The following is a 26,774-nucleotide window of genomic DNA, read 5'->3' on the forward strand; positions in this document are numbered from 1 at the left end:
GTCACAGGTGCAACACTTAAGGGCATAGAGGTCTTAATTAATGATATTTCCTTCTTAGTAAAAGAGGGATACTACATCTCAAAAAGTGTAGTTTGAGTGGTGGTGAATTGGAGCCTATCAGTTGATTTTCGTAATCTTTACACTTTTATTTATATTACACTAAAAATTATTTTTAAATGATTATCTTAAGACTAAAAAATTAAAACCAAAATGATAAATAATATACAAATTCACAAGCAACTTTAACATAATCCCTTTTATGTTTATTGGTTAGATCCTTTCAAGAACAAAGATTGGGTTACTCCTTTTAGTGCAGCCACCAAAACCTGCCAAGGTGAAAGAATTTAGATTGGGTAGTAGAGGAGGGAGAGGATAAAGACCAGTCAAGGCCCTGGGAGCAGCTGCAGTGGTGGGGGCTGAGGTTCATCCCACCAACCTCTCCCTTCTGAATTCCCCTTAGTCAGAGTCCCAGGGGTACCTCACAGGTTTTCCCACATCTGTAGGGTAGTTCTGCATGTGCATAGTGCAAAAGGTGGGTTGAGAGCTCATAAATGGTGCCTCTCAGATCTATGGGAATATTAAGGTTCTCCAGAGAAACAACAGAATGTGTGTGTATATAATATATATGTGTATATCTGTCATATATACATATGTGTAAAATGTATATTTTTTTGTAATAAAATACATAAAATCTTTATGTACAGCAGTTGCTCTTGGGGCTTCATCCTCTTCATCCCTCCTATCCATTCTGAATGTTTTCTCCTTGGAAAGTCTTAGTAGCTGCATTAAGAGTAATCCCAACCTTCCTTCTTAAAAAGGTCTAGGCAATAATATAAAAAGGATTGTGTTTCACGTTTTTAATTAACTTGTACACAAATATATGTATATATGCACACATTTATTTTGAAGAATCAACTCATGCAATTGCAGAAGCTGACAGGTTCCTGATGTGCTTTGTGAGCCCGTAGTAGAGTTCAAGTCCAAAGGTTGTCAGGCTTAAGACCTAGGAATTGTGAATGTTTCAGTTTGAGGCCAGACAGGGAAAAACCAGTGTCCCAGTTAAAGGCAGTTGGGTGAGGGGAACTTCTTACTTGGTGAAGGTTCAGCCTTTTTGACCTAGTCAAGTCTTTAACTGATTGTGTAAGGCTCACCCACATTAGGGATGACAGTCTGTTTTACTAGCTCACCAACTGAAATGTTGATTTCTTCCAGAAACACCCTTACAGAAAACCTAGAATAATATTTCACATATCTGTGTATCCTGTGGTCTAGTACTATTGAGCCATAAAATTAACCATGACATTGGGTATTATAATTGACAACTTCATCTTTTGCATGAGTACCTTGAATTTTCTATCATAGTCACCTCACTTGCTGTATTAGTTTTCTATGGCTGCTATACCAAATCACAAATTTAGTGGCTTAAAACAATACCAACTTATTGTTTTGTAGTTCTATAATTTGGGTCTCGGGTAAATCTGAGGTGTGGGCAGGCTGCATTCTTTCTGGAGGCTCTGTAGGAGAATCCATTTTACCCTGCTGTCTCCTGCATTTAGTTATCCATATTCCTCAGCTTATAGCCCACCTCAGCTTATTGTCCAACTTCAAAGTCAGCAATGTTGGGAAGAGTCTTTTTTTTTTCCATAAATTACATATATAGAGCACAATTTTTCATACCTCTGGTTGTATATAAAGTATGTTCACCAATTCATGTCTTCATACATGTACTTTGGATAATGATGTCCATCACATTCCACCATCATTGCTAACCCCCTGACCCCTCCCTTCCCCTCCCACCCCTCTGCCCTATCTAGAGTTCATCTGTTCCTCCCATGCTCCCCCTGTCTACCCCACTATGAGTCAGCCTTCTTAGAGAAAACATTCGGCATTTGTTTTGGGGGATTGGAAAACTTCACTTAGCATTATCTTCTCCAACTCCATCCATTTACCTGCAAATGCCATGATTTTATTCTCTTTTAATGCTGAGTAATATTCCATTGTGTATATTGGCCACATTTTTTAATCCATCCATCTACTGAAGGGCATCTAGATTGGTCCCACAGTTTAGCTATTGTGAATTGTGCTGCTATAAACTTTGATGTGGTTGTGTCCCTGTAGTATGGTGTTTTTAAGTCCTTTGGGTATAGACCAAGGCATGAGATAGCTGGATCAAATGGTGTTTCCATTCCCAGTTCTCCAAGAAATCTCCGTACTGCTTTCCATATTGGTTGCACCAATTTGCAGTCCCACCAGCAGTGTATGAGTGTGCCTCCCCCCCCCCCCCCGTCATCCCCATTGAGAAGAGTCTTCATACTGTCATTTTGCTAGCTTTCTTCCCATTCAATTTTTTTTTGTACCAGGTATTTAACCCAGGGTTACTTAACCACTGAGCCACATCCTGAACCCTTTTATTTTTTATTTTGAGACAGGGTTTCATTAAGTTGCTTAGGGCCTCACTAGGTTGCTGAGACTGTCTTTGAACTTTTGATCCTCCTGCCTTAGCCTCCGGAGTTGCTGGGATTATAGGAATGCATCACCATGCCCACACATTTTTTCTTTTTAAACACCCTAGTGATTTATACTGGTCATAGCCAAATAATACAAGGTAATTTCCCTGCCACATAGTCAAGAGATAAGCAACTTTGATTCCCCTTAGTTGTACAACCTCATATATTCATAGGTTCTGGTGTTTACTGTGTTATCATCTTTGGGATGATATAATTCTTCCTACTATACTTTCCTCACTCCAGTCCTTACTCCTGGCAGCCAGGATAGTAAGTCAGACCTTTCTGTTATGGTTTGGATGTAAGGTATTCACCAAAAGCTCACATGTGAGACAATGAAAGAAGATTCAGACAAGAAATATTATGAGGTCCTTAACCAGTCATCGAATTAGTCTCCTGATGGGATTAATTGAGTGGTAGCTGAAGGCAAATGGGGTGTGGCTGGAGGAGGTGAAGCATTAGGGGCATGGCTTTCAGGTATATATTTGTATCTGGCAAGTATAGCTCTCTCTCTCTGCTTCCCTCTGCCATGATATCCTGCCTCACCTGGAGCCCCAAGGAATGGAGTCTGCTGTCTATAAATTGAGACCTCTGAAACCATAAGCCCCTAGATAAACTTTTCCTCCTCTACAGGTATTCTGGTTGGTCTTTTAGTCACAGCAGTGAAAAGGCTGACTAAACCAACTTTCCTAGCAGACAAAAGCATTTTGTGATGAGTGCCTTTGGCTAGGGGACTCTCCATCAGCTGTGCTGATATTAACATAGTGACACTGCATTCTGACATTTCCTGGTCTACCCTGTGTTCTTCCCTCTTTCACAGTGGTCAGACCTACTCCATGACTGACAGATCTCCCAGTCTCCTCATTTTCCCTCAAAGGCTCCCCACTCTCCTCCAAAAAAATCTTTTTCATGTCTCTTACTGCTGCTCTGACAAATTACCACAGATTTAATTGCTTAACACAATTTGTTATCTTAAAGTTCTGGAGGCCTTAAGTTTAAAATGGGTTGACAGAGCTATTCTTTCTGGAGCCTCTAAAGGAGAATCTCTTACCTTTCAGCGACTAGAGGCTTCCTGATTTCCTTTGCCTCATGACACTGCATGACTTCAACTTCTACTTCTGTGGCCACATCACCTCTGATTGACCCTTATGCCAAGTAATCCAGGAGAATTTTCCCACCTCAGGACCCTTAATTATAGTTGCAAAATCCCCTCTAGAATTAGGATACGGACAGGTTTGGGGGCCATTAGTTTGACTGTAGCATAATGTCTAACTTTATCTTGATGCCTGCTTTTTGAAGGACCCAAGCTAGCACAGTCGTCTGAGTTAAAACACCTGTAAGCTTCTATAGAGCTTTCCTTAACACAAATCTATTTTAATGACTTCTGTGTTTATGTCTCTGACTAGTCAGTCTGTGGACTCTTCAAGACTATAGTCTTATTCTAAATACTAGGATACTCCTAGTATTTAGCAAAAATGTCTGACGTATTATAGATGTTTAATAAATATTTAACAAATTCTTTCTTGAATAAAGTGTATGAATTTTAAAAAGGACTTGACAATTTTAGAGATTTCTATGGTAAGAAATTTTTAATTCTTTGTGGGTCACAATATTGTCATTAAAATTGTAATGAGCTAAAGGAACTTGAGATTTCCATCTAGTAAGTAATTTCTCCTTTACTTCAAGCCAGATCAGAGATTTTCCTCTTAAGCACCATCGATCAACTGCCTATTAGCTCTCAAATCCATTTCTTTACTCTTTCTTGCTCTGCTGAACCAGGAACTATGTTTCCCATGCACCCTCCTTCTCCGGTGTCCAGGGAAGAAACATGGTATTTCTCATTCTGTGCCCCATTTCTGTTTCCTGGCAATGGCTGTATCTTGTCTTCCAGCTTTAAGACTCTGATAACTTCACCTTCTCCTGCTTCCCCTTCAGCTCAGAGGTGGGAGCACTTTCAGTTCTTGCTAATCTCTGGGTTCCCTCACTAACGCTTTTGTTTTCTTAGCCTTAGTTCCATTGTTCATAAAATCAATTTCCTGTATTCCTTCTACCAGAAGTTCTGGAGTTGTGTTTTCCCAGTTCCATGCTAACTGGTACAAGTATAATGGCTCCTTGTCTTAAAGGGTTTTGTCCTAATAAATCCATTGTAAATTGAAAATAACTCCAAGTGGAAAACACATTTAAGACATCTAACCTACAAAACCTCAGGGCTTAGCCGAACAGCACGGTGCAGAGTTCATAGCTTCCCCTGATGACTGTGTAGCTGACTAGGAGTGATGGCTCACTGCTTCTGCCTACCAGCATGTGAGGATGGTGTGTGTACCACTAACCCAGGAAAACATCAAAATTCCAAATTCAAAGTATGGTTTCTATTGAATGCATATCAGTTTCACACTATCATAAAGGTAAAAAATCCTAAGTCAAACTATCTGTACTGACAACTTTGAGGATTGCAGGAAATTCTTGGTTTCCATTAAAAAAAAAATTACCACCCTGTTAATAACATGAAATGAATGACCAGGAATTATGTTTTCCACTAGGCAATCCTATTTAAACCTTCAGGTCTTTATAAATTCTTGTAAAAAGATTAAAACTGACAAAAATTCTGTAAATTGACATTTTTGTTTTTTTCAGAAGTGGAGTAAAGTTCAGTAAAGACTATACTTTATAGAAATAGAACCAATTCTCAGACATCTCTGATTTAAATCCTTTGATTTTAGATTATATGTTGTTGTGCCATTTCCTAATTTTGGTGCAATTAAAAAGACTCAAGAGTTTTCAATTTAGAAAGTTAAAGTCACTCTAGGTGGAGATGCCTCAGGAATTAGCATTAAAAGCTTTTATTATCCTTATTTATAGTGTAAAAAGATATATTACCAAGGATGGGGGTGTAGTTCAGTGGTAGAGCACAAGGCCTTGGGTTTGATCCCCAGCACTGGAGGTGGGGGGAAGCAATTATTAGATGATGTTAAATTAGCAGAAGTTCTACAGACTCAGAGAACTGCTTAGTCTAGGGAATATAACTAGAGCTGATGTGTAAAATTTGTTCATAACAAAAAAGACTAAATATAGATCACTACAAAAAGAGAATCTGAAAACTGGGTGGACATCGATAATTTAGAGTGTCACAAAGGTTGGGAGAAGTCAAAGAAATATGGAGTGATATTTTTATATTTGTGAAAAAGGGGGAAAGCTGGGAAACAAGTTTTCTAGTGAATATCAACTAGATATATACTTCTGGGTTGGTTCCCTAAGGCTTATAAACAAAAACACGTTTACATCAAATGTGTTTATTTTTCATTTTAATTGTAACAAAATGGTTCTAACAAGATGGAATTTGGTTGCTAACTTCTATCACACACAAGGACAGAGTTCCAAACCATTTTGTTAATGGAGAAGTGATAATTCTGACTGTTGGCCTCACATATCATTCTGAACTTTTTAACATTTGGATAATATCACAAATGAGCGAACATTTTTCAATATCCTCTTTTAATCTTTTTTTTGATTGCATTTTATGTATTTCATAATCTGGGGTTGTATCATTTGTATTAGCTAATCCTGATGAAACCACTCGAGGACTTGTGAATTTTCCAGTGTAGTATTCTCGTCGTTTGTTAGGCTCTGGAGCAGTATAAGGTCTTGCAGCTTGTTTTGCCTGAATATGGCTATCATCTGGGCTCTTTGCTAAAAGTCTTACTCTTGATTTTGTTTTATTAAGATGCTGCATTGAGGGCTCTTGTAGATCCTCAAATCTATCTGAACAATCCTAAATTTTAAAATAAAACATCAAATTGGTAAGTTAAAAAGTACACTTGAAATTTACAAGGACTAAAGTTTGTAATATTGACAAAGAGAATGAAAGCACCGAATGCTTCCTGGGCCATCCCAGATTCAGACTCTACACTCAATGATTTCCCTTAGATGCTACCTTAGAAACCAGGCTTTTAAAAAATCTTACTGTTCCAAAAAATATTGTATTTCAAAAGGGATGGAAGAGATGAATCTGGAAACTAGAAAAGCCTAAGGGAGCTATACTCAGGGGTCAGATTCTTAGGCAAAGTTGGCCAGCTACGTTGCAATTCTTTTTCCAACAAAACTTCTGTTGCCCTAACCCCAAATATAAATGATTAACTTTTATATTTAGCTTTTTACATCATCCAAACTTTGACCTTTCATTCTCTAAAGGTTACTTTAATAAATCTTTAGTCTTTATATGTGTGTGTGTGTGTGTGTGTGTGTGTGTGTGTATTTAGAGAAAGAGCACAGATAGCATGCAAGAATGTGGTTGTAATGTTTACATTAAAATAAAAAATTTCAAATAAAAATTTCAATGTACATTCTGAGAATAAAACAAGTATAACATTCAAGAAAGTAACTGGAAGGATATACACTGAAATAATAAGAGAAAAATGTTAATTCTCTTTTTTTAAATTTTCTATAACAAATATTTTATAGTTAAAAACATAATAATCTATAAGTACCTCTTTGGGTAGTTTTAGTATAAACTAGTTCTCTCAGCAGTTTGAGCAGTCCATTCCTCAACACCTCACAGAGAGAACCACAGCAAAGAAATGGGCTGCTTTGATTGGAGACATGGGGAGAGTGCACTGATAAAATTGAGCGGTCAGGAAGGTTGGGAGGAACTGTTAAGAATTAAGACAGCCAGAAAAAGATCTAGAAAAAAGAAGGTATGAAGAGGAAGGCCAATTCCATCTACTTTACCTCTGTGCCTGGGTTTGGAGAAGGCAGGGAGAACTTCCTCCTTCCTCTTACCTTCCTGGAATAATAAGGCAAGCTCAAATTTTAAGAGTTTCTGCTATGTTAGTTGAGTAGTGCTTAACTGGCTCCACAGCTGATCACTAACTACAAGGATCAGTGGAAGGCCTTGGAGACCCACACCACTGCTTCCTTTTCTGAGAGCTCCTATGGCTCAACTTATCTTGCTTCTGATTAGAGGCTTTTGAAGATTCCTAGGGTTTAGAAAATAAAATGAGTACCTTTCTGATCATCTGACAATTGCCTCTTATCACTCAATTCTAAAGTTAAGAAACACTTGGCTTAACAGAGGGAAATAACAAGAATGAGAATCCTACCTCCCTCGTCCGCTGTTAAGTAAAGGGTTGTAAGATGACCTTACAGTGTTTGACATAAATGCAGTTTTTTTTTCATTTGAAGAAGTTGTATTAAAGATTCCATTTGTCTAAAGGAACTTCAGAAATTTTTTTTTTTGCCAAAAACTATGAGCCTATCTTCAACTTCCTTTTCTTCATATGCACACCCCCCTACACTCACCCCAACATTTGCTTGTTCAATATTAAATGACTGAATTTAGATAGAAAAGAAAATATCCAAACTTAAGAGTAGAAGTGATAAGAATATTTACCCTGCCACTATATAGCTAATAGAATATTTAGCTATATATTATATATAATATATAGGTATATAATTTTTGCCCTGCCACTGTAAAGCTAACAACCTGCTTTATTTACTGTGGAAAACAAATTCAAAGCAAATATTTTGAAATTATATTTACTTTCTCATTCAGAGGCAGGATCTTGCACATCAAAATATCAATTTGAGATCAATTGTTGATCTTATGAGTTTTTAAATTTATGAGTTATGCCTGTAATACATACTGAGAAAAGTATTGGTTCCGAAAATTGAAATAAGTACCTTCTATTCCTAAATTTTAGGTGCTTTAGAACAATTTGTACAGTCTAGTAACAGATTCACCTTCCTAATTATTTTATGTTAATGCTAAGAATAGACTTGAATTCTCAAGATCTCAGCATATGATATAGCAGAGGAGTGGTGGTAAAAGAAGAAAAAAGAAGTTAAAAATTTTCAATTCATTATCCACAGATTGTAAATTCTGCATATCCCTAGTTCTTAGCAGAATAACTAGCATATAGAAGGAGTATCACATTTATTTACAGATAAATTCAGCTATCTGAAAAAAGCCTTAAACATTTATAGTTAAATCTCTCAGAAAAGAAAATCTGAATTATGTTTCTACAGTATTCCACCACTACTAAAGGTTGTGCAGGCTGTTGCACAAAGGTCCCTGGCTAATTTTGATCTATGCAAATATGCAGCAGGTTCCTAGAGGTTCTAGGCTATGCCAGATGGAGGGTCCGCCCAGAGGAAAGGACATCTTTTTCTAAATCCTGTCCCAGAGAGGCTGCCCTTTATCTAGTTCATAAAAAGGTATTAGATATATTAATAGTCCCCCCTGATTTTGTGGTTAGACTATCAATCAGGCAAGGTGATAATTTGAATTCCAGAAGAATTTTTAAGCTTGGAGGTCTGTACCTCCTGGGGCAATTAAATTTATACCCACACTTGCATTCAGGCTTAAGGGAAGTTATTGATAGAACTTTGACAAATAAGAGAAGTAGAAGACAGGGAAAACATTATTACGTGTATAGTCTTCCGTGCAGTCCAGTGAAGCAAAGTCCTTGGCGCAGATTTCCTTAAATGACTTCTTGTAGTAGGCAGCGTGGTTGGTAGGATCCTAACTACCTTGTTAAGTGACTTTTTTGGTTTGGTGGCATGATCTTTTTCTTTTCGAACCTTGGGTTTTATGTTTTCTCTCTTTAATACTTCTGGGAAGAAGGATGGTTTTGAGTTTTTCTTATTTTCTTTATATTTAAAGGACTGTGGTTTGGGGACCTTGGAATATTTTTCATTGCAAATTTCATTTGGGCTTATAGAAAGATTTTGAATTTCTCTTTCATTTTGTGTGACTGTTACTAAATGTTTTTTATTGTTGTTATTGTTTCCTTTCAATCTCTGACAGTACAGGTCTAACTTCGATTGTTCTTCAGCCTCTAAATTGAAGTGAGATAAAGAGTTATTCTGCCAGAAAGGGGAGGCGAATCTATTTAAATATTCTTCCTCTTCCCTTGGCATTTTGCAACTAGGAATTCTTGAATATGATGGCAGTACTGTTTCTGTTTTTTCCTGAGCAGTAAATTTGCAAATGTTAATGTTCTCCTTTCTATCAAAGGGCTTCAATTTCAATGTACTTTCACAGCAAACTTTTGATGAAACTATTTTTGATTTACCCTCCCAACTGTATGGGTCTTGAATCTCTGTTGTATAAATACAATTTTCTGCTCGAGGAAATTGCAGGAAACCATGTTCTTTCTTGTATTTCTTAAACAATATATCTGTAGCTCTGTCTGATGACTTATTTAATGGAACAGCCTGGATATTTTTGTTGGAAGGCTGTACTTTTATTAAACTTATTGCTTTAATTCCTTCTCCAGGGAAATAATTTTTCTGTTCCCTAATTGTTGATGGATTCTCTTTTAAATTTTTCAAAGAAGAATAGTCTTTTTCTTCAGTTCTGACCAATTCTGGTCTGATACGTTTATCCTCAGAAACCTTTGGTAAAGTGTTTTGACCAAGTTTTGAATATTTACTTTGCTTTTCTGAATGCTCCCCCACAAAGTAATTTTCATCTCGGAAAGGTAAATCTGTTTTTATATATTTTAATGGTATTGAATCAGAATCACTTAAGCTTACATGCTCGTTGACCCCCTCTAATTGCCTCTCTGTCATTAGTCCTAATTTTGAAAGCTTTTCTACAAAAAGTCTCTGGAGCTGTTTGCTTAAATCATCTTTTAAATTTAAGAAGTCATTTTCTGATAAAGCTTTAAGTAGGCTTTGTAGAGGTTGATTTAAAGGATATTTCATGTTTATTTCAAGCCTTCTACCAAAACTCCCCCTTGAAATATCATGAGGAGATAATGAGGCACTTTGGGTTCTTAGAGAAGACATGTTTGAGTGGATAGTCATGGATTCTGTCTCATTAAATAAACTGCTCTCTGCAAAGTTTGTAAGGAAATAGTTTTGGAGAATTTCATTTAAAAAAGATCTTAGCTTTATTTCTAAATGTTTATCTATGAATTGATGATTAAATTTATTTACAAAAGACATGATTTCTTTAACAGTTTCTGAATATTTCCCTGGAAAAGCATTTTGTTCTTTCAGTTCTTTCTCATTCATCAGATACAGATTTTGGTAGATTTTTGGTAAATCCTCCTTGGTGATATGTCCTGATTCTGAAAGTCTTCCTACAAGATAATGCTGTATATGTTTACTCAATTCAGATTTTAAATTTTTAATTTCTGACTCTGAGAGTTCTTCTAGAAACACACGTAGCTTTGGACTCAAAACAGCTTTTCTGTCTAATCTGTCTGCTTTATCTGAATCCCCTTGAATTTCTTCAGAGTGTTCTATGTCAGTTGGAAAAGAATGTTGAATTAGATTTTCTAATTCCTTTTCTGGTTGCTGTCTTCTTTCAGGCTGATTATATTTGAAAAAAGCATTAAATACGTTTTTTAAAAAGGATTGTAACATTGGTGGATCAGACTCATGAAGGTTATCTGTTAGCAAGTTACTGAAACTTTCTAAATCAAACATTAGGTCACTTTCTTCTCCACCAAGCCCCTGACGTGACAAATCTGTTTTTATGTCTGGTGTTGAATGATATTCTGAATCATGTAGGAACATGTTTTGTCTGTCTTCTACAAATTCAACTCTACGTATAGAAGAAGTGCCTTCTTTGGGAACACTGGGTCTTGAAAGAAATTGTGTTTTGCATTTGATTTCTGAATCATCTTCTGTGGAATCCCTGAGGGTTTCTTCAGAAGAGGATTTCTCTGTATCTACCAAAGCACCCACCTGTTGTTCTTTATCTAGTTCCATCACTTTGATTATCCCAGATTCTAAAAGTGTATCTATAGGAAATGCTTGTATTATCTCGCTTATCACAGATTTGGGCTGTGGCAATTTTATTTCATCATCCTTATCTCCATAGTTAACTAGAATATTGGAAGACAATTTTGTCTCCCAAGATTTGAGTAACTGATCCTGCAGGTTCATCTGTGTCTCACTCAGTTCTTTCATGCTTTTTTCCAACAGTGAAAAGATAGGTGCAGTGAATATTTGCTTTATAATATAGTCGTGTATACTTCCACTGAAACCCAGCATAGGGCTAGACACTTCACTTGTTATATGTTTCTTTTTGAAACAACTCTTTTTTTTCATTGAAAAATCTATTCCATCAGCCTCCGAGACAACGTCTTCTACATCTGGAGATTTTCCTGGTTTACCTTCTGAAAGTAAATCTGAGGTGATGTTTTTAATTACTTGATTTAAAAGAGACTTTGACTTTGAAATGTCTTTTTCTGAAAGCTGGCAGTTTAAATCTTGAATTGGTTCCAATGCTTTTATTTCCAAATCACTGACTGGTTTGTCCTGAATGCATAGATGTGAAGAACTACTTTTCTTCATTACTTCAGTGTTCAGACAAACTTCTGGTTTAGAAAATAACTTATCTGAAAGATCTTGCAGATTTTTACTTAAAATTGACTTGAGCACTATTGATTGTTTTAAATTTTCTATATGAGGGGTAAAATTTAATGACTTTGAGAGGCAAAAGGTATTTATGTTTCCAGTCATTGGTGGTTCTCTTAAGCTTGGTAAAGTTAAACTTGGTAGTTTTTCTTTTAACTTATTATTAGGGTCTAAAGTCTTCATTGTATTGATAGCAGGATCATGGGCTGGCTTACTCTTAGGGTCCAAAGTTTTCATTGCATTGATAGTAGGATCACAAGCTGACTTATTCTTTTTTGGGATGGTATCAGGATCATGGGCCCAGGATACACTGCTATATCCTCCAGGTTTTGAACGTGTTGGGTAAGGAGGATCTTGGTCTTCATGCTCTATAACCTCCTGACTTAAAACATTTCTAAACTGGTATATATCTTGGTCTTTCCTTTTCCTGACCGACATCTTGTTTATGTTCCTTAGAAAAGGATCAAAACCGCCTTTGTTGAATTTCTGAAATTGCAATATAAATAAGAAATTCTGTAGCATTTACTTTGAATTCATAATAAAATTTCTAGTCAATTTTCTTTGAATAATGTCAATTTATCTATTCATCCTCCTACCTTCTACAAACTAATTATTTTAAAACTTGAATTAAAAAAAAAAGCTTTTAAAGCAAAAATATCAAATTCCTAATTTTGACACTACCTCGTATCTAAATGCTTTTGCACCTGGAATAGTCACCCACAAAAAGCTTCTTACTGACTGAATTTCCAGTGTTAGCTGTGTTTGCTTAGATAGTAAAACAGTGGCTAATATCAGGATTTAAGTCTTAGCCATATAAGTGTTTATCAGCAATGTAGGAAATTGTTTAAGAATGCAAGCAAATAGTAGACATCCTATGAAAAGTATCATAATATCATTTAAAGACTTTTTTGGGGACAAATATCATCTCCTTAAGTCAGAGAGTTTCAAAACTGATGAAACCCAATCCTCAACATGTCACAGTGGATTCTTGCTTTTTGATGCATAATGTATTTGATTTAGAAATGGTTAAAAGAGAACAGCATACAAAAACTTGGGCTAAAAGTGAAATTTCAGTGTAAAAAATAAGCAATTTGTAGTTTGGGGATCAAGCTATTCTATCACTGAAAGTCTTCAAAATGAAGTTTTTCATTCAAATTCTTTTCATACAACTTCTACATTATACAATTAAAATGCAAAATCTGAAATAATCAGCCTAATATTTGTTTTATTTTAACTTAGTAGTTCAAGGTTATTTTAATGGATGTAAATATTATAATGGTTTACAAATGCTGGTGGATACAGAGTAAGAAATGCTAGTGGGTCACACTAAGAATCCCCTGAAGTTTCTTGAAAAATGCAGGTTCCCAGTTTCCATTTCCAGATGGAGATTCATTAAGTCAGATGAGACCTGTGATTAAATACTTTTAAAGACAGGTGTTTCTAATGAGTAGCATGGTTTTGGAATCTTTAAATCACATATAAGTGTGTCTAATTCTAAATTCCTGAAATACATCTTGTACTTCTACATCTGTATTGTATATGTGTATGAATTAAGTATATATGTATCAATTAAATATTGGAGAAGCCCAGTAATTAACTATACTTGATATTGAGATAGGATAACTCAAGACTCACCTGATATTTTGGTTTCAATTCTATATATTCTGGTCTGAAATGTGATGGAAAGTATTCTTTTGATGAAAAAGCCACCTTATAAAAGAAGAAGTTTTAATTTAAACTACTTGTAATAAAAGGATATTTGTTAAGGTCATTTTATTCTTCCAATAGTCATTTTTTTTGAGAGAGAGAGAGAGAGAATTTTTTTAATATTTATTTTTTAGTATTTGGCGGACACAACATCTTTGTTTGTATGTGGTGCTGAGGATCGAACCCGGGCCGCACGCATGCTAGGCGAGAGCGCTACCGCTTGAGCCACATCCCCAGCCCTCCAATAGTCATTAAAGATATAAAATAGTTTTTGAACCTAAAAAAGTATTTTTCTTATAACTGCTGTTTCAAACTTTTTCAAATAAATGTATATGTATATGTACTACTAGCTTCCTTAGCATTATAATTTTGTAAAATCAAAATAATGCACAGCCACTTTAAGCAGAAAGAAAAGTAAAAATAAAATAGAACTGTCAGAACAAATGTCATGTGATTTTTAAAAGGTTGTGAAAATCTTCTAAAACTGGAGATGTAGCTTAGTGGTAGAGTGCTTGCCTAGCATGCTCAAGCCCTGGATTCAATTCCCAGAACTGTGAGAAAGGATGGAAGGAATGAATGGAAGAAGGGAGGAAGGGAGGGAGAGAGGGAGGAAGAAGGAAGGGAGGGAGAGAGGGAGGGAAGGAAAGTATACTGACATAGCATTTCCTGATGAGTCTCATCTTGGCATTATTACATGAATACTATAAAGTGCCTAAAGAAATAATTGGTGCTTAAGCAAGGTATGTAAGAACTATTCTAGAATCATAGAACCATTGATAGAGATAAAGCCACTTTAGAGATAATCTAGTCTTAATCCTTATTTTACACAAGAATAGAAAGTTGAAGTTCTTTTCCCCAAGATACCCAGATGATTAGTAGCCTAGATTGTGAGTCCTAAGTCATCACCAGGTACTTCTTCCACCACACAATCAAAACAGCATTGAGGGAGTTTGGGTGGCCTTAGAAGCATCCTAATGTACCTCTACATTGTCAACGTGGCCAAGGAAAACTTGACATCATTGTAGAACACTTGACAGTTCAAACCACCATCCTATATGTTATCTCCTTTAGTCTGTGGAAGATTTATTACATACCTGGTCAACAAAATCATTCAGTGAGTGATGTTTTCATTAGAAATACTTTTGGATTATTTTAAGATTTTTACTGTAAGCGGTTAACATCATGACCTTACACTCATATCTTCAGTGGTTTCCCACTTATGCTGCTATTTGTTGCCTTCTCACACAGACTCCACCTCTTCAAGCTCCTCAGCATTCCCCAACAGTCCCTCTCCTCCAGCCAAGTGTGTCTAATTCTAAATTCCCAAAATACATCTTGTACCTCTATACCTGTTATTTTGCTCATAATGTTTTTGTTTAAATTTCCAAAAATCTCTCTTAAAAACAGTTTAACTTCTAACACTGAAAAATTTGTTTTAATTGAATTTACAAAAAATGAAAATAAATGAAACATCTATGAAAATGAAGTAGAAAAATAAGATTTCATTTTTGAAAAAAAAACAAAACAAAACAAGAATTACCCCCTAACATAAACATGGGAAAATGTGTAAATGGATTTGAAATACTAACATCATTTTCTCAAGGGAGTAACTCTGGAGGAGGGAAGAGTTTCTCCCCTACTTTTACTCTGTTTAACTTTCTATTATTAATTGGATGGTCATCTGATACTTCTGTAAATGCAAAGCTTCAGTAAAACTATAGTGAGAGGAAATGCTATAGGCATTCATATTAGGAAGCCAGAAAAAGCAAAACAAACCCACATAGGAGCTGCAGCACAGTGAACTGCACACGTGTGTCCATTCTCCCACTTTCCAAGGCTTCAGGGCCTTAACTGAAAGCATTATGTCAAAAGGAAAGAACCTATGGTAATACTGGAAATCAGTAGGTGAGACTTCAGGATCCAGAAAGTTTGAGAAAATTCAGAAAATATGGAATTGATTTAATGGAAAAAATCAGGAAAACTACAACTTTAAACATCAGAAATCAGGTGAAGTAAAAATTCAAAGTCAGTATATACAAAGAAAGTCAGATCATAGGGCAGTTTTCAATTTTTAATGAAACAGCTGCATTTAGAACAGAAGGATCACTTGGGCCCTTCATCATTGTTCTCTTTTTCTGTGCTTAACAGAGAACACACTGCTGGCCGTACTATCTTTCCCTAATCACTCACCCAAAAGTCAATAAACTGTTCTCAACAGAAAGTGCCATCTCTGACACACAATAAAGTAGGTGGGTGTGTGTGTGTGTGTGTTTGGGGTGGAATAGAAGTTCATTGAATTAGACAAAGGGGAATGAAGGGAAAGGAGTGGGATGGGAATGGGAAAGACAGAACTTTCTGGTATTCATATATGAATACACTACCAGTGAAACTCCACATCATGTACAACCATAAGAATGGGTAGTTATATTCCATGTATGTATAATATGTCAAAATACACTCCATGGTCATGTATATATAAAAAGAATTTTTAAAAAGTGCCATCTTCCTAGGTGAGATTTTATGTGACTTTTGGACCTTGACAGAGAAACAGAGTAGAGCCTGCTGAAGCTCATAGTTCCACATCAGACAACTACAAGGGGATTAAAAAAAAGAACAGAAAAGCTGGGCACAGTGAAGAACACCTATAATCCCAGGGACTGGGAGGTTGAGGCAGAAGGATTATAAATTTAAGTCCAGCTTCAGCAAGAACTTGTCTCTAAATAAATAAATAAATCGTACTGGGCATGTAGCTCTATGATAAAGTGTTCCTGGTTTCAATTCCCAGCATTACAAAAGAAGTTATATCCATGAAAGAGACAGATTATTTGGAAATTTCCAGCCATCCAGCCTGAGGTCTTCCATCTGCACATATCCTCCAGGGAAGCATGCCTGTCACCTACACAGAGCATACTTCTACCACCAACATACTCTTCTATCTACAAATTTAAGTGAACAAAATTTAACAGATATATGGGGAAAGTCAACACATACAAGTGAAGTTTCTATAAGGACAAAAGGAATTAACTCCAAAGTAAATAGAGAAATATTTCTGAGGAGGGTAGTGAGTTGTGGAAAAGATCCCAAATAGTATCCTCTGGAATATTCAAGAGAATATTGATTTCCACTTAACTATATAACAGTCATCTCAACTGGGGTATGGGATGGGATACTAGGAATTAAACCCAGGGCCTCACTCATGCTAAGCACACACCTACTACTAAGCTATATCATGAGCCCCATCATCTTATATTTAAAGTGTATAAAACATAACTCTAGATTACCACCCATCCCCCAAACAAACCAACAAAACAGAACATACCCTTGGCTTCTGCTTTTCCTTATCTCAGTCAATGATGCTAACATCTGCTGAATTGTCAGGGCAGAAATCTAAGAGTCACCTTTTATTCTTCTCCTCTTTTTCCTTTCTATAGCTAATTCAATATTAAGTCCTATGACTGCTGCCTTCAAAATACATCAAGTATACAGTCACTTTTCATTATAACTCCCACTATCACTACAGTACCAGCCACCATCATCTCTCTCCAAACAGTGGACTCTTGTTCCCTGTGACAGACTGCTAGTTGTCTTCTGAGAATATATTCTTTCAAGAACCTCAAAAGCTTATATGGGGCAGAAATGTCCACAGCTAAAAAGGATATTCTGGCCACTTGCAAACAGGAGAGGACACATGACAAAATTATGGCCAACTAGATATAATTGGGAGCTGCTGGGAGAAGGCTCAGAGAGAATATCAGAGACAGACTAAGCTGACAAGAATACACTTCCTTCTTCCTGCTTGGAAAACACTGGGATGCCTGGAGTTAGGGAGTCTTTTGGCAAGTAACAAGAACATGCTGAGGATCACTGTCCAAAAAGGGAACCTGGATCCCTGATGACATCCTGAAACCACCGCATCACTGTTTACACCACTGTTTATAAGTTTTTGTTACTCAGAACTCAACATGGTTCTTAACTGATCTAACAATTTTCACACATACTGAATTTATTCTCCCACAGTAGAATGAAGCTATAAATCACTAATCCAAAAAAGAAACTGAAAAATTCACAAATATGTGGCAATTAAATAATTCCTTTAAAAATATTGTTATTATTTTAGTTGTAGATGGACACAATACCTTTATTTTATTTATTTAATCTTATGTGGTGCTGAGAATGGAACCCAGGGCCTCACACATGCTAGGCAAGTGTTCCATCAATGAGCTACAATCACAGCCCGACAATTAAATAATTCTTAAACAATCAGTGGGTTATGGGAGAAATTACAAACCCATTACAACAAAAGAAAATGAAAACACAACATACTCAAATTTTAGGGGATGCAGTAAGATCAGTTGCTAAGAGAGAAATGTATGGCTAGAAGATTTACATTAAAAAATAGAAAGATCTCAAATCAACAATTCAATCATAAACCTTAAGGAACCAGAAGAAGAGAAAATTAAACCCAAAGCTAAGATAAAGAAGGAAATAATAAAAATTAGAGGAAAATAAAATAGAGAATAGAAAGACAACAGAGAATATGAATAAAATTAAAAGCTGATTCTTTGAAAAAAACCAAAAGAAATAAGTAACTTTTAGCTAGACTAAGAAAAAAGGAAATACTCAAATTACTAAATTCAAAAATGGAGACAAGATATTACTACTGATATTATAGAAATAAGGATTACAGGGCATTCTATGAACATCTGTATACCCAGGGGAATAACTTAGACAAATCCTTCAAAAGAGCCAAAATGGGGTTTTAAGATGGCAGAATAGAGATGCCACTTTCCTGACTACTCTGTGGCATGAAACCAAGAAAGCAGACAGACAGCTTCTCAGCAAGGTGGGTGGAAAAAGAAAAAAAAATGGCAGGGGGTAGGACTTTAGAGGAATTTAAAACTGGACATTCAAAACAGATTGGGGACTCAGGAGGTTGGATATAATAAAATAAGGAAAAAATCCCCAGCAATACCCGCTGCCTCCAGCAACACTAGCCATAGTAGTCCCTCCTCGAGCAAAGTGGAAAAGGCAATTAAAGGAACCCACATTTTAAAGGAGGCCTGAGGTGTGTCTGGATATGGAGAGTTTAGAGATCAAAGACACTGCCTGACAAAACTGAAAGGCACGCTGAACAATATCCTTCTGTGTGGAAGAAGCCACCCTCTTTCCTGGCTGCCTGGAGAGAACAGAAGAAGGAACCATTTTTGCGGTGGCTGAGGAGGGTCTGGTAGCTGGGGGAGTTGATTTCTGGAAAATACAGATCTGGCAAACCTACACACAGCATGACATAGATATGCCTAAGTGACAGGAGAAAATCAAACATAGAGTGACGTTTATATCAGAAAGAAAATACAGGAAGTGAAAGATTACTTATGGAAACCCATCCTAATCTCCCCCTCCCATTCCAATCTGGCTGCTTTGTAGGACTAGCTGGGATAGATGCACTTGGCCAGGAATTTGAAGGGTTGGGACAAGAGAATTTGTTTGAAGACTGAACCCGAGACAGGAAATGTGGGGTCTACAGGTTTCACAGGGGACTAAAAATTGGGTCCCCCACCACAAGAGTAGAACTCAGGAGAGATCCCTGGGGTGCAGTCTTTTAGAATGGACCAGCAATTGCTGGGCCCTAGAGATGCACTGATTTAAAATCTCCATATCAATTGGCATTTAGCAAAGAGCCTGCAGTCCAACTAAATCTAAACTCCACCTCGGGAATACCTCTCTCACTCCAGCAATCCAGATTGTGGAGCATCACGTTCTAGACACCTCAGTAATTCTGCCGAGAAGAGAAGCTGAGAATTTTTGGAACTCCAATGAAAAAATAAACTTTTCATTGATTTGTTTTTTCTTTTTTCTTTCTTTTCTCTAATTGTGACCTTAATGGTTCATGAACATTTATATATACTCATATTTTTTTCTCATTTCTAGCATTTTTGAAGCCAGTTATTTTTCATGGGTCAGTTTTTTGAAGACTAGGATGCTTGATCAGTATATTTCAGGGTTTTTATATTTTTATTTTTTAAAATTATATATATATAATTTATTTTTCTCTTACCTGTTTCCCTGGATTCTCTCTCTTCCATTAACAATTAATCTCTATGAACTCTTCCTTTATTTTTTTTACTTGTATCTTCTCTCCTTCTCCCGTATAATCATCACATTATATATAATTTCTGTTCTCTCCCCCTGTTCACCATTTGAAATTGTGAAATCTTTTGCAAACTTTCTGTTTTTATTATAGGCAATAACTGATCATATCATTTCGTTTATTGTGACAATTAACACTGTAGATGTCATAGCAGAAACTATTTAGTTTAATGCTGTTTATTGTTTGCATTGGTTGTTGTTATTTGTCTCCCCCTAAGTGGTGGTGTAGTAGAAACCTCCAGGGACCCTGTAAGTCCACAGGGTAGAAATTCTACTACCTCAGATGCATCCTATCAGATGGGCAGACACACAAACAACATGAAAAAGTAAGGGAATAAATTGCCCCAAATAAACCAAGATACTTCAATAACAAAATCCATTGACACCACAGTGGAAGAAATGTCAGAGAGGGAATTTAGAATGTACATAGTTAAACTGATGTGTGGGGTAAAGGATGATATAAGGAGTGAAATCAGAGAGAAAATACAGGAAGTGAAAGATTACTTCAATAAAGAGATGGAGATCCTGGGGAAAAAAAAAATCAAGCAGAAATTCTTGAAATGAAGGAATCACTAGACCAAATTAAAAATTCAATTGAAAGCATCACCAATATACTAGATCATTTGGAAGACATAGTTTCAGGCAATGAAGACAAAATATATAATTTTGAAAACAATGTTGACCATGGAGAAAAGATGCTAAAAGACCATGAACAGAACTTCCAAGAAATATGGGATAACCTGAAAAAACAAATTTAAGATTTATTAGGATAGGTGAACAAACCAAAGGAATGTACAATCTTTTCAATTAAATGAGAAAATTTCCAAAATTTAAAGAATGAAATGGAAAATCAAATATAGGAGGCTTACAAGACCCAAAATATACAAATAGACCTACACCAAGGCACATTATTATGAAAGTGCCTAATAGAGAACAAAGATAGAATTATAAAGACTGACAGAGAAAAATAACAGGTAACATTTACAGGGAAACCAATCCAGTTCTCAAATCCAGTAGATCTTGAAATAATATAGCTCTTAAAGAAAATGAATGCCAGACAAGCATACCATACCAAGCAAAATTAAACTGCATAATTGACAATGAAATACAAACCTTCCATGATAAAAAAAAAAGTTAAAAGAATTCACCACTAGAATGTCTGCACTACAGAGCATACTCAATAATAAGATTTTTTTAAAGAGAGAGTGAGAGAGGGGGGGGGGAGAGAGAGAGAGAGAGAGAGAGAGAGAGAGAGAGAGAGAATTTTTAATATTTATTTTTTTTAGTTCTCGGTGGACACAAGATCTTTGTTGGTATGTGGTGCTGAGGATCGAACCCGGGCTGCATGCATGCCAGGCGAGCGCGCCACCACTTGAGCCACATCCCCAGCCCCAATAATAAGATATTTTAGAAGAAGAAATAAAAAACAAAAGTGAAAACCAGCAAAGGGAGGAACTACACTAAAGGAATAGTCAATCAAAGGAGAAACTAATTCAAATTAAAAACTAGAAATAAATCAAAATGACAGGAAATAAAAATCATATCTCAATAATAACATTGAATGTGAAAGGCTTAAACTCACCAATCAAAAGACACAGACTGGCACATTGGATTAAAAAACAAGACCTGAGGGCTGGGGATGTGGCTCAAGCAGTAACGTGCTCACCTGGCATGTGTGGGGCACTAGGTTCGATCCTCAGTACCACATAAAAATAAAATAAAGATGTTGTGTCCACTGAAAACTAAAAAATAAATTAAAACAAAACAAAAAAAAAAAAACAAGAGACCTGACAATATGCCCTCTTGAAGAGTCTCAACTCATAGGCAAAGACATGCACAGACTGAAAGTGAAAGGATGAAGAAAAATATATCATTCACATAGAACTTATAAACAAGCAGGGTTTCTATCCTCATATCAGATAAAGTGGACTTTTCAAGCCAGCCAAAGTTAATCAAAAGGATACTTTCTACTACTTAAGGGAATTATACAGCAATAAGACATAAAAATTGTAAATATTTATGCCCCAAACAATGGAGCATACATCAAATAAACATACATCAAATAAACCCTTCTCTTAGCAAATAGAAAAAAGATAGAGATAATACCTTGCGTTCTATCAGCTCATAAGGAAATAAAATTAAAAATCAACAACAAAATAAAAAATAGAAACTAACACCTGGAGACTAAATAATATAGTATTGAATAACCTATGGATAGCAGAAGAAATCAGGAATGAAATTTTAAAAATGCTTAGAGGTAAATGAGAATAATGACACAACATGTTAAAATCTCTGGGACACTATGAAAACAGGGGTAAGAGGAAAGCTCATTGCATTGAGCTCATTCATTAAAAGAATAGAAAGTCAACAAATAACCTAACCGTACATTTCAAAGTCCTAGAAAAAAAAAGAACAAATCAACACCAAAAGCAGAAGTCAGGAAATAATTAAAATCAGAAATGAAATTAAAACAAAAGAAACATTCCAAAAAATTGACAAAACAAAAAGTTGAAAAAAATGGACAAAATTAGCTAAGCTAATGAAGAGAGACAGAGAAAAGCCAAATTACTAAAATTCATGATGGAAAAGGAAATATCAAAAAGGACATTAATGAAATACAGACAATAATCAGAAATTATTTTGAAAATTTGTATTCTAATAATATTAAATAGAAAATCCTGAAGACACTACCAAACTTCTAGAAACATATGAACTACCCAAATTTTATCAGGAGGACATAGTAAATTTAAACAGATCAATTTCAAGCAATGAAATTGAAGACAACATCAAAAGCCCAGGACCAGATGGATTCTCAGCTTAGTTCTACCAGACCTTCAAAGAATAACTAACATCAATCCTCTTCAAATTATTCCATGAAATAGAAAAGAAGGGAACCCCTTCCAAACTCATTCTATAAAGCTAGTATCACCCTAGTACCAAAATCAGACAAAGGCACATCAAGGAAAGAAAATTTCTGACCAGTATCCCTGGTGAACATAGATGCAAAAATTCTTAATAAAATGCTGGCAAATCACATACAAAAATATTAAAAGGAAAGTGCACCATGATCAAGTAGGGTTCATCCCAGGGAGGCAAGGTTGGTTGGTTCCACATATGGAAATCAGTAAACATAATTCATCAGATCAGTAGACTTAAAGACAAGAATCACATGATTATCTCATTGGATGCAGAAAAAGCATTTGACAAAATTTAGCATCGATTCAAAACACTAGAAAAACTAGGTATAGTAGAAACATACCTTAACATTGTAAAAGTTATATATGCTAAACCCAAGGCCAACATCATTCTAAATTGAAATCATCCTCCAAGAACTGGAACAAGACAGGGATGCCCTCTCTTTCTCCACTTCTATACAACACATCCTGGAAACTCTAGCCAGAGCAACAACAAAAGAAAGAAATTAAAGGGATACAAATAGAAAAAGAACTCAAACTATACCTATTTTCTGATGACATGATTCTATATGTTCTATATTTATGTATATTTATATCCAAAAACTCCACTAGAAAACTTCTAGAACTCATAAATAAATTCAGCAAAGTAGTAGATATAAAACTAACACCTATAAATCAATTGTGTTCCTATACATCAGTGATGAATCAACTGAAAGAGAAATTAAGAAAACTGTCTCATTCACAATAGCCTCAAAAAAATAATACTTGGGAATCAATCTAACAAAAGAGGTGAAAGACCTTTATAATGAAAACTACAGAAATAAATTGAAGAACACATTAGAAGATGGAAATGATCTCCCATCTTCTTAGATAGGCAGAATTAATATTGTCAAAATGGCCATACTACCAAAACTGCTATACAGATTTAATGCAATTCCCATTAAGGTTCCAATGGCATTCTTCACAGAAATAGAGCAGTCATGAAATTCATTTGGAAAAATAAGAGGCCAAGAATAGCCAAAGCAATCCTTAGCAAGAAAAGTGAAGCAGGAAGCATCACAATACCAGATGTTCGATTATACTACATAGATGCAGTAACAAAAATGGCATGGTATTCACCAAAACAGGCAAGAAGACCAATTACAGAATAGAAGACACAGAGACAAATCCACATTAATATAGTTATCTCATACTAGACAAAGGCATCAAAAACATAATTGGAAAAAAGATAGCCTCTTCAACAAATGGTGCTGGGAAAACTGGAAATACATATGTAACAAAATGAAATTAAACCCCTATCTTTCACCGTGCACAAAACTCAACTCAAAGTAGATGAAGGGCCTCAGCATGAGACCAGAAACCCTGTGCCTACTAGAAGAAAAAGTAGGCCCAAGTGTACATCATGTTGGCATAGGAACCAACTTCCTCAACCATATTTATAATGCACAAGAAGTAAAATTAATAATCAATAAATGGGATGGATTCAAACTAAAAAGCTTCTTCACAGCAAAGGAAACAATAATGTGGAAAGCATATGGAATGGGAAAAAATTTATACCACATGCACCTCAGAGTAATAATCTCCAGGATATATAGAGAACTCAAAACACTTAACACCAAAAACCCAAATAATCCAATCAATAAATGGTCAGAGGAACTAAATAGGTACTTCACAGAAAAAGAAATACAAATGGTCAACAAATATACGAAAAATGTTCATTACTAGCAATTAGAGAAATGCAAAGGAAAATTATACTGAGATTCTTTCTCATTCCAGTCAGAGTGGCAATTATCAGGAATACAAGTAACAATAAATGTTGTGAGAATGTGTGGGAAAATGCACACTCATACATTGCTGGTGGGTCTGCAAATTGGTGCAACTACTCTGGAAAGCAGTATGGAGATTCCTCAGAAAACTTGGATGGAACTACCATTTGACCTTGTCATCCCACTCCTAGGTTTATCCCCAAAGGACTTAAAATCAGCATACTATATAGTGACACAGCCCATCAAGGTTTATATCAGCACAATTTACAATAGCTACACTATGGAACCAACTTAGGTGTCCTTCAATAGATGAATTGATAAAGAAAATGTGGTACATATACACAATGGAATATTACTCAGCCATAAATAAGAAAAAAATTATGGCATTTGCTGGTAAATGGATAGAACTGGAGGCAATCATGCTGAGTGAAATAAGTCAATCCCCAAAAACCAAAGGCCAAATGTTCTCTGTGATATGTAAATGCTGATTTACAATCAGTTGGGGGCAGGGGAGAGTGCAGGTTCACTGGATTAGACAGAGGGGAATCGGGGGAAGAGAAAGGAGATGGGAATGAGAAAGATAATCGAATGAACTGGACATAATTTTCCTATGTTCATATATGAATACATGACCAGTGTGACTCCATATCATGTATAACTACAACCATGGGAAGTTATATTCCATGTATGCATGTCAATATACATTCCACTGTCATGTATAACTAAAAAGAATAAAAATTTTTTAAAAATTAAAGAGCCAAACTACCAAAACTGACTCAAGAAAAAGCAGACCATATGAATAACTTCCAATAAAAAGACTGAATTTGTAAACAAAAAAACAAAAAACGATCCCTTCTGCATCTTAGATCTCTATCATAAATCCTCACTCAGAATCTCCTGACCCAGTTGTATGTGAGTTTGTTGGCCTCTTATAGCTTTTATGACCAGTTCCCACTGCTTTCCCCACCTGCATTCCAAGGTATGCAAGATGGAGATAAGCAAGCCAGGATCTCCACCAAGTTAGGGCAGACAGACACAATGATCCCCCCAAAAGGTTGGCTACATTCCCTCCAGTCTCATGAGGGAAACTGGGAACTAGTGTTCCACTACTCATGACCAAGAGTGCTTCTTAGTACCTGAGAGGAGGGGACTAAAAGTGCCACAAAAATTTCCTACTGTTTGAAGTTGAAAAAGTTGATATGGTAATTAAGTATGTTGCATATCAACATTAAATGAATTTAAAACCATAGTAATTGAAGTTGTATAGTAGTGTAGTACAACAAAATTATATTAATGGAACATAATGAAGACTACTAAAATATCCCTGTGCAAACAAGGAAATTAGCATGTGGTAATTAACATAACAAATTAGCATATGATAAAGGTAAATGTCAACACAGTGGGAAAAGATGGTCTATGTAGTCAAGATTCTCATTTGCAAATTAGGGAAACTAATTTTAAGAAACACATGTGGGCTGACAAATGGATTTCTTATCTCTCTTCAAAGAATAAAATATTTTTTTGTAGACTGGGAGAACAAAAGGACTATAAAATGCATAAGGAAGGTGACAACTGCAGGAAATTTCTAATTTGTTTTTGTGTATGAAACTGTACACTTATGTTTGAGAATAAATGCAGTGAATCACTGAAATTAACATTAGTTGATCTAAAATAATAAAAATGAAGATGTCAAAGTTTAGACTTTAAGGAATTATAGACAATGAGTATTTCCTACAATTGAGAGAGTTTGTTTTCTTTTTTTATTGTGATTAAAAGAACACAACAGTAAATTTACCATATTAACCATGATTTTAGTATACAGCTCAGTAGTGTTAAGTATTTTCACATTACTGTGTAGCAGATATCTGGAATTTTGCATCTTGTAAAACATGAACTCTATAATTAATAAGCATTACTTCCCTCAGTCCTTGGCAAACACCTTTCTACTTTTGATTTCTATGGCTTTGGGTACTTTAGATACTTCAGATAAGGGGAATCATGCAGTGTTTGTTCTTCTGTGAATGGCTTAATCTCAAACTTTAAACATAGTACAATGATCTCAAACTTTAAACACGCTATAGCATGAAAGAGAATTGCTTCCCTTTTAAGGTTACTTGATATTCCACTCCATGTATGTACCTGTCCAAGAACATTTGGATTGCTTCTACATCTTGAGTATTATGAACAATGCTATAGTGAACATGGGTGCTCACCTATTTCTTCAAGATCCTACTTTGAATTCTTTTGAATGTATACCTAAAAGAGATTATAGGATCATATGATAATAATAGATTTTTGAGTATCCTCCATACTGTTTTCCATAGCAATTGCATCGACTACATCATTTTATGTTCCTATCAATGTGC

At 35.6% G+C, this 26,774-nt stretch overlaps 1 protein-coding gene across 1 annotated transcript in view; it reads right to left on the reverse strand.

The window, feature by feature from the left end:
- Positions 1-5,983: 5,983 nt before the first annotated feature.
- C2CD6 (C2 calcium dependent domain containing 6) overlaps positions 5,984-26,774 on the reverse strand; it is a gene marked incomplete at both ends in the record, with an annotated part of 178,613 nt that continues 157,822 nt past the window's right edge. Inside the window, 4 exon segments of the mRNA XM_081261738.1 lie at positions 5,984-6,010; positions 6,013-6,273; positions 8,928-12,365; positions 13,509-13,583. Of these exon segments, the coding sequence (XP_081117864.1) occupies positions 5,984-6,010; positions 6,013-6,273; positions 8,928-12,365; positions 13,509-13,583 (3,801 nt within the window).

The sequence above is a fragment of the Spermophilus citellus genome (genome assembly GCF_964194105.1).
Source record: "Spermophilus citellus genome assembly, chromosome: 11".
NCBI classification, from domain to species: Eukaryota; Metazoa; Chordata; class Mammalia; order Rodentia; family Sciuridae; genus Spermophilus; species Spermophilus citellus.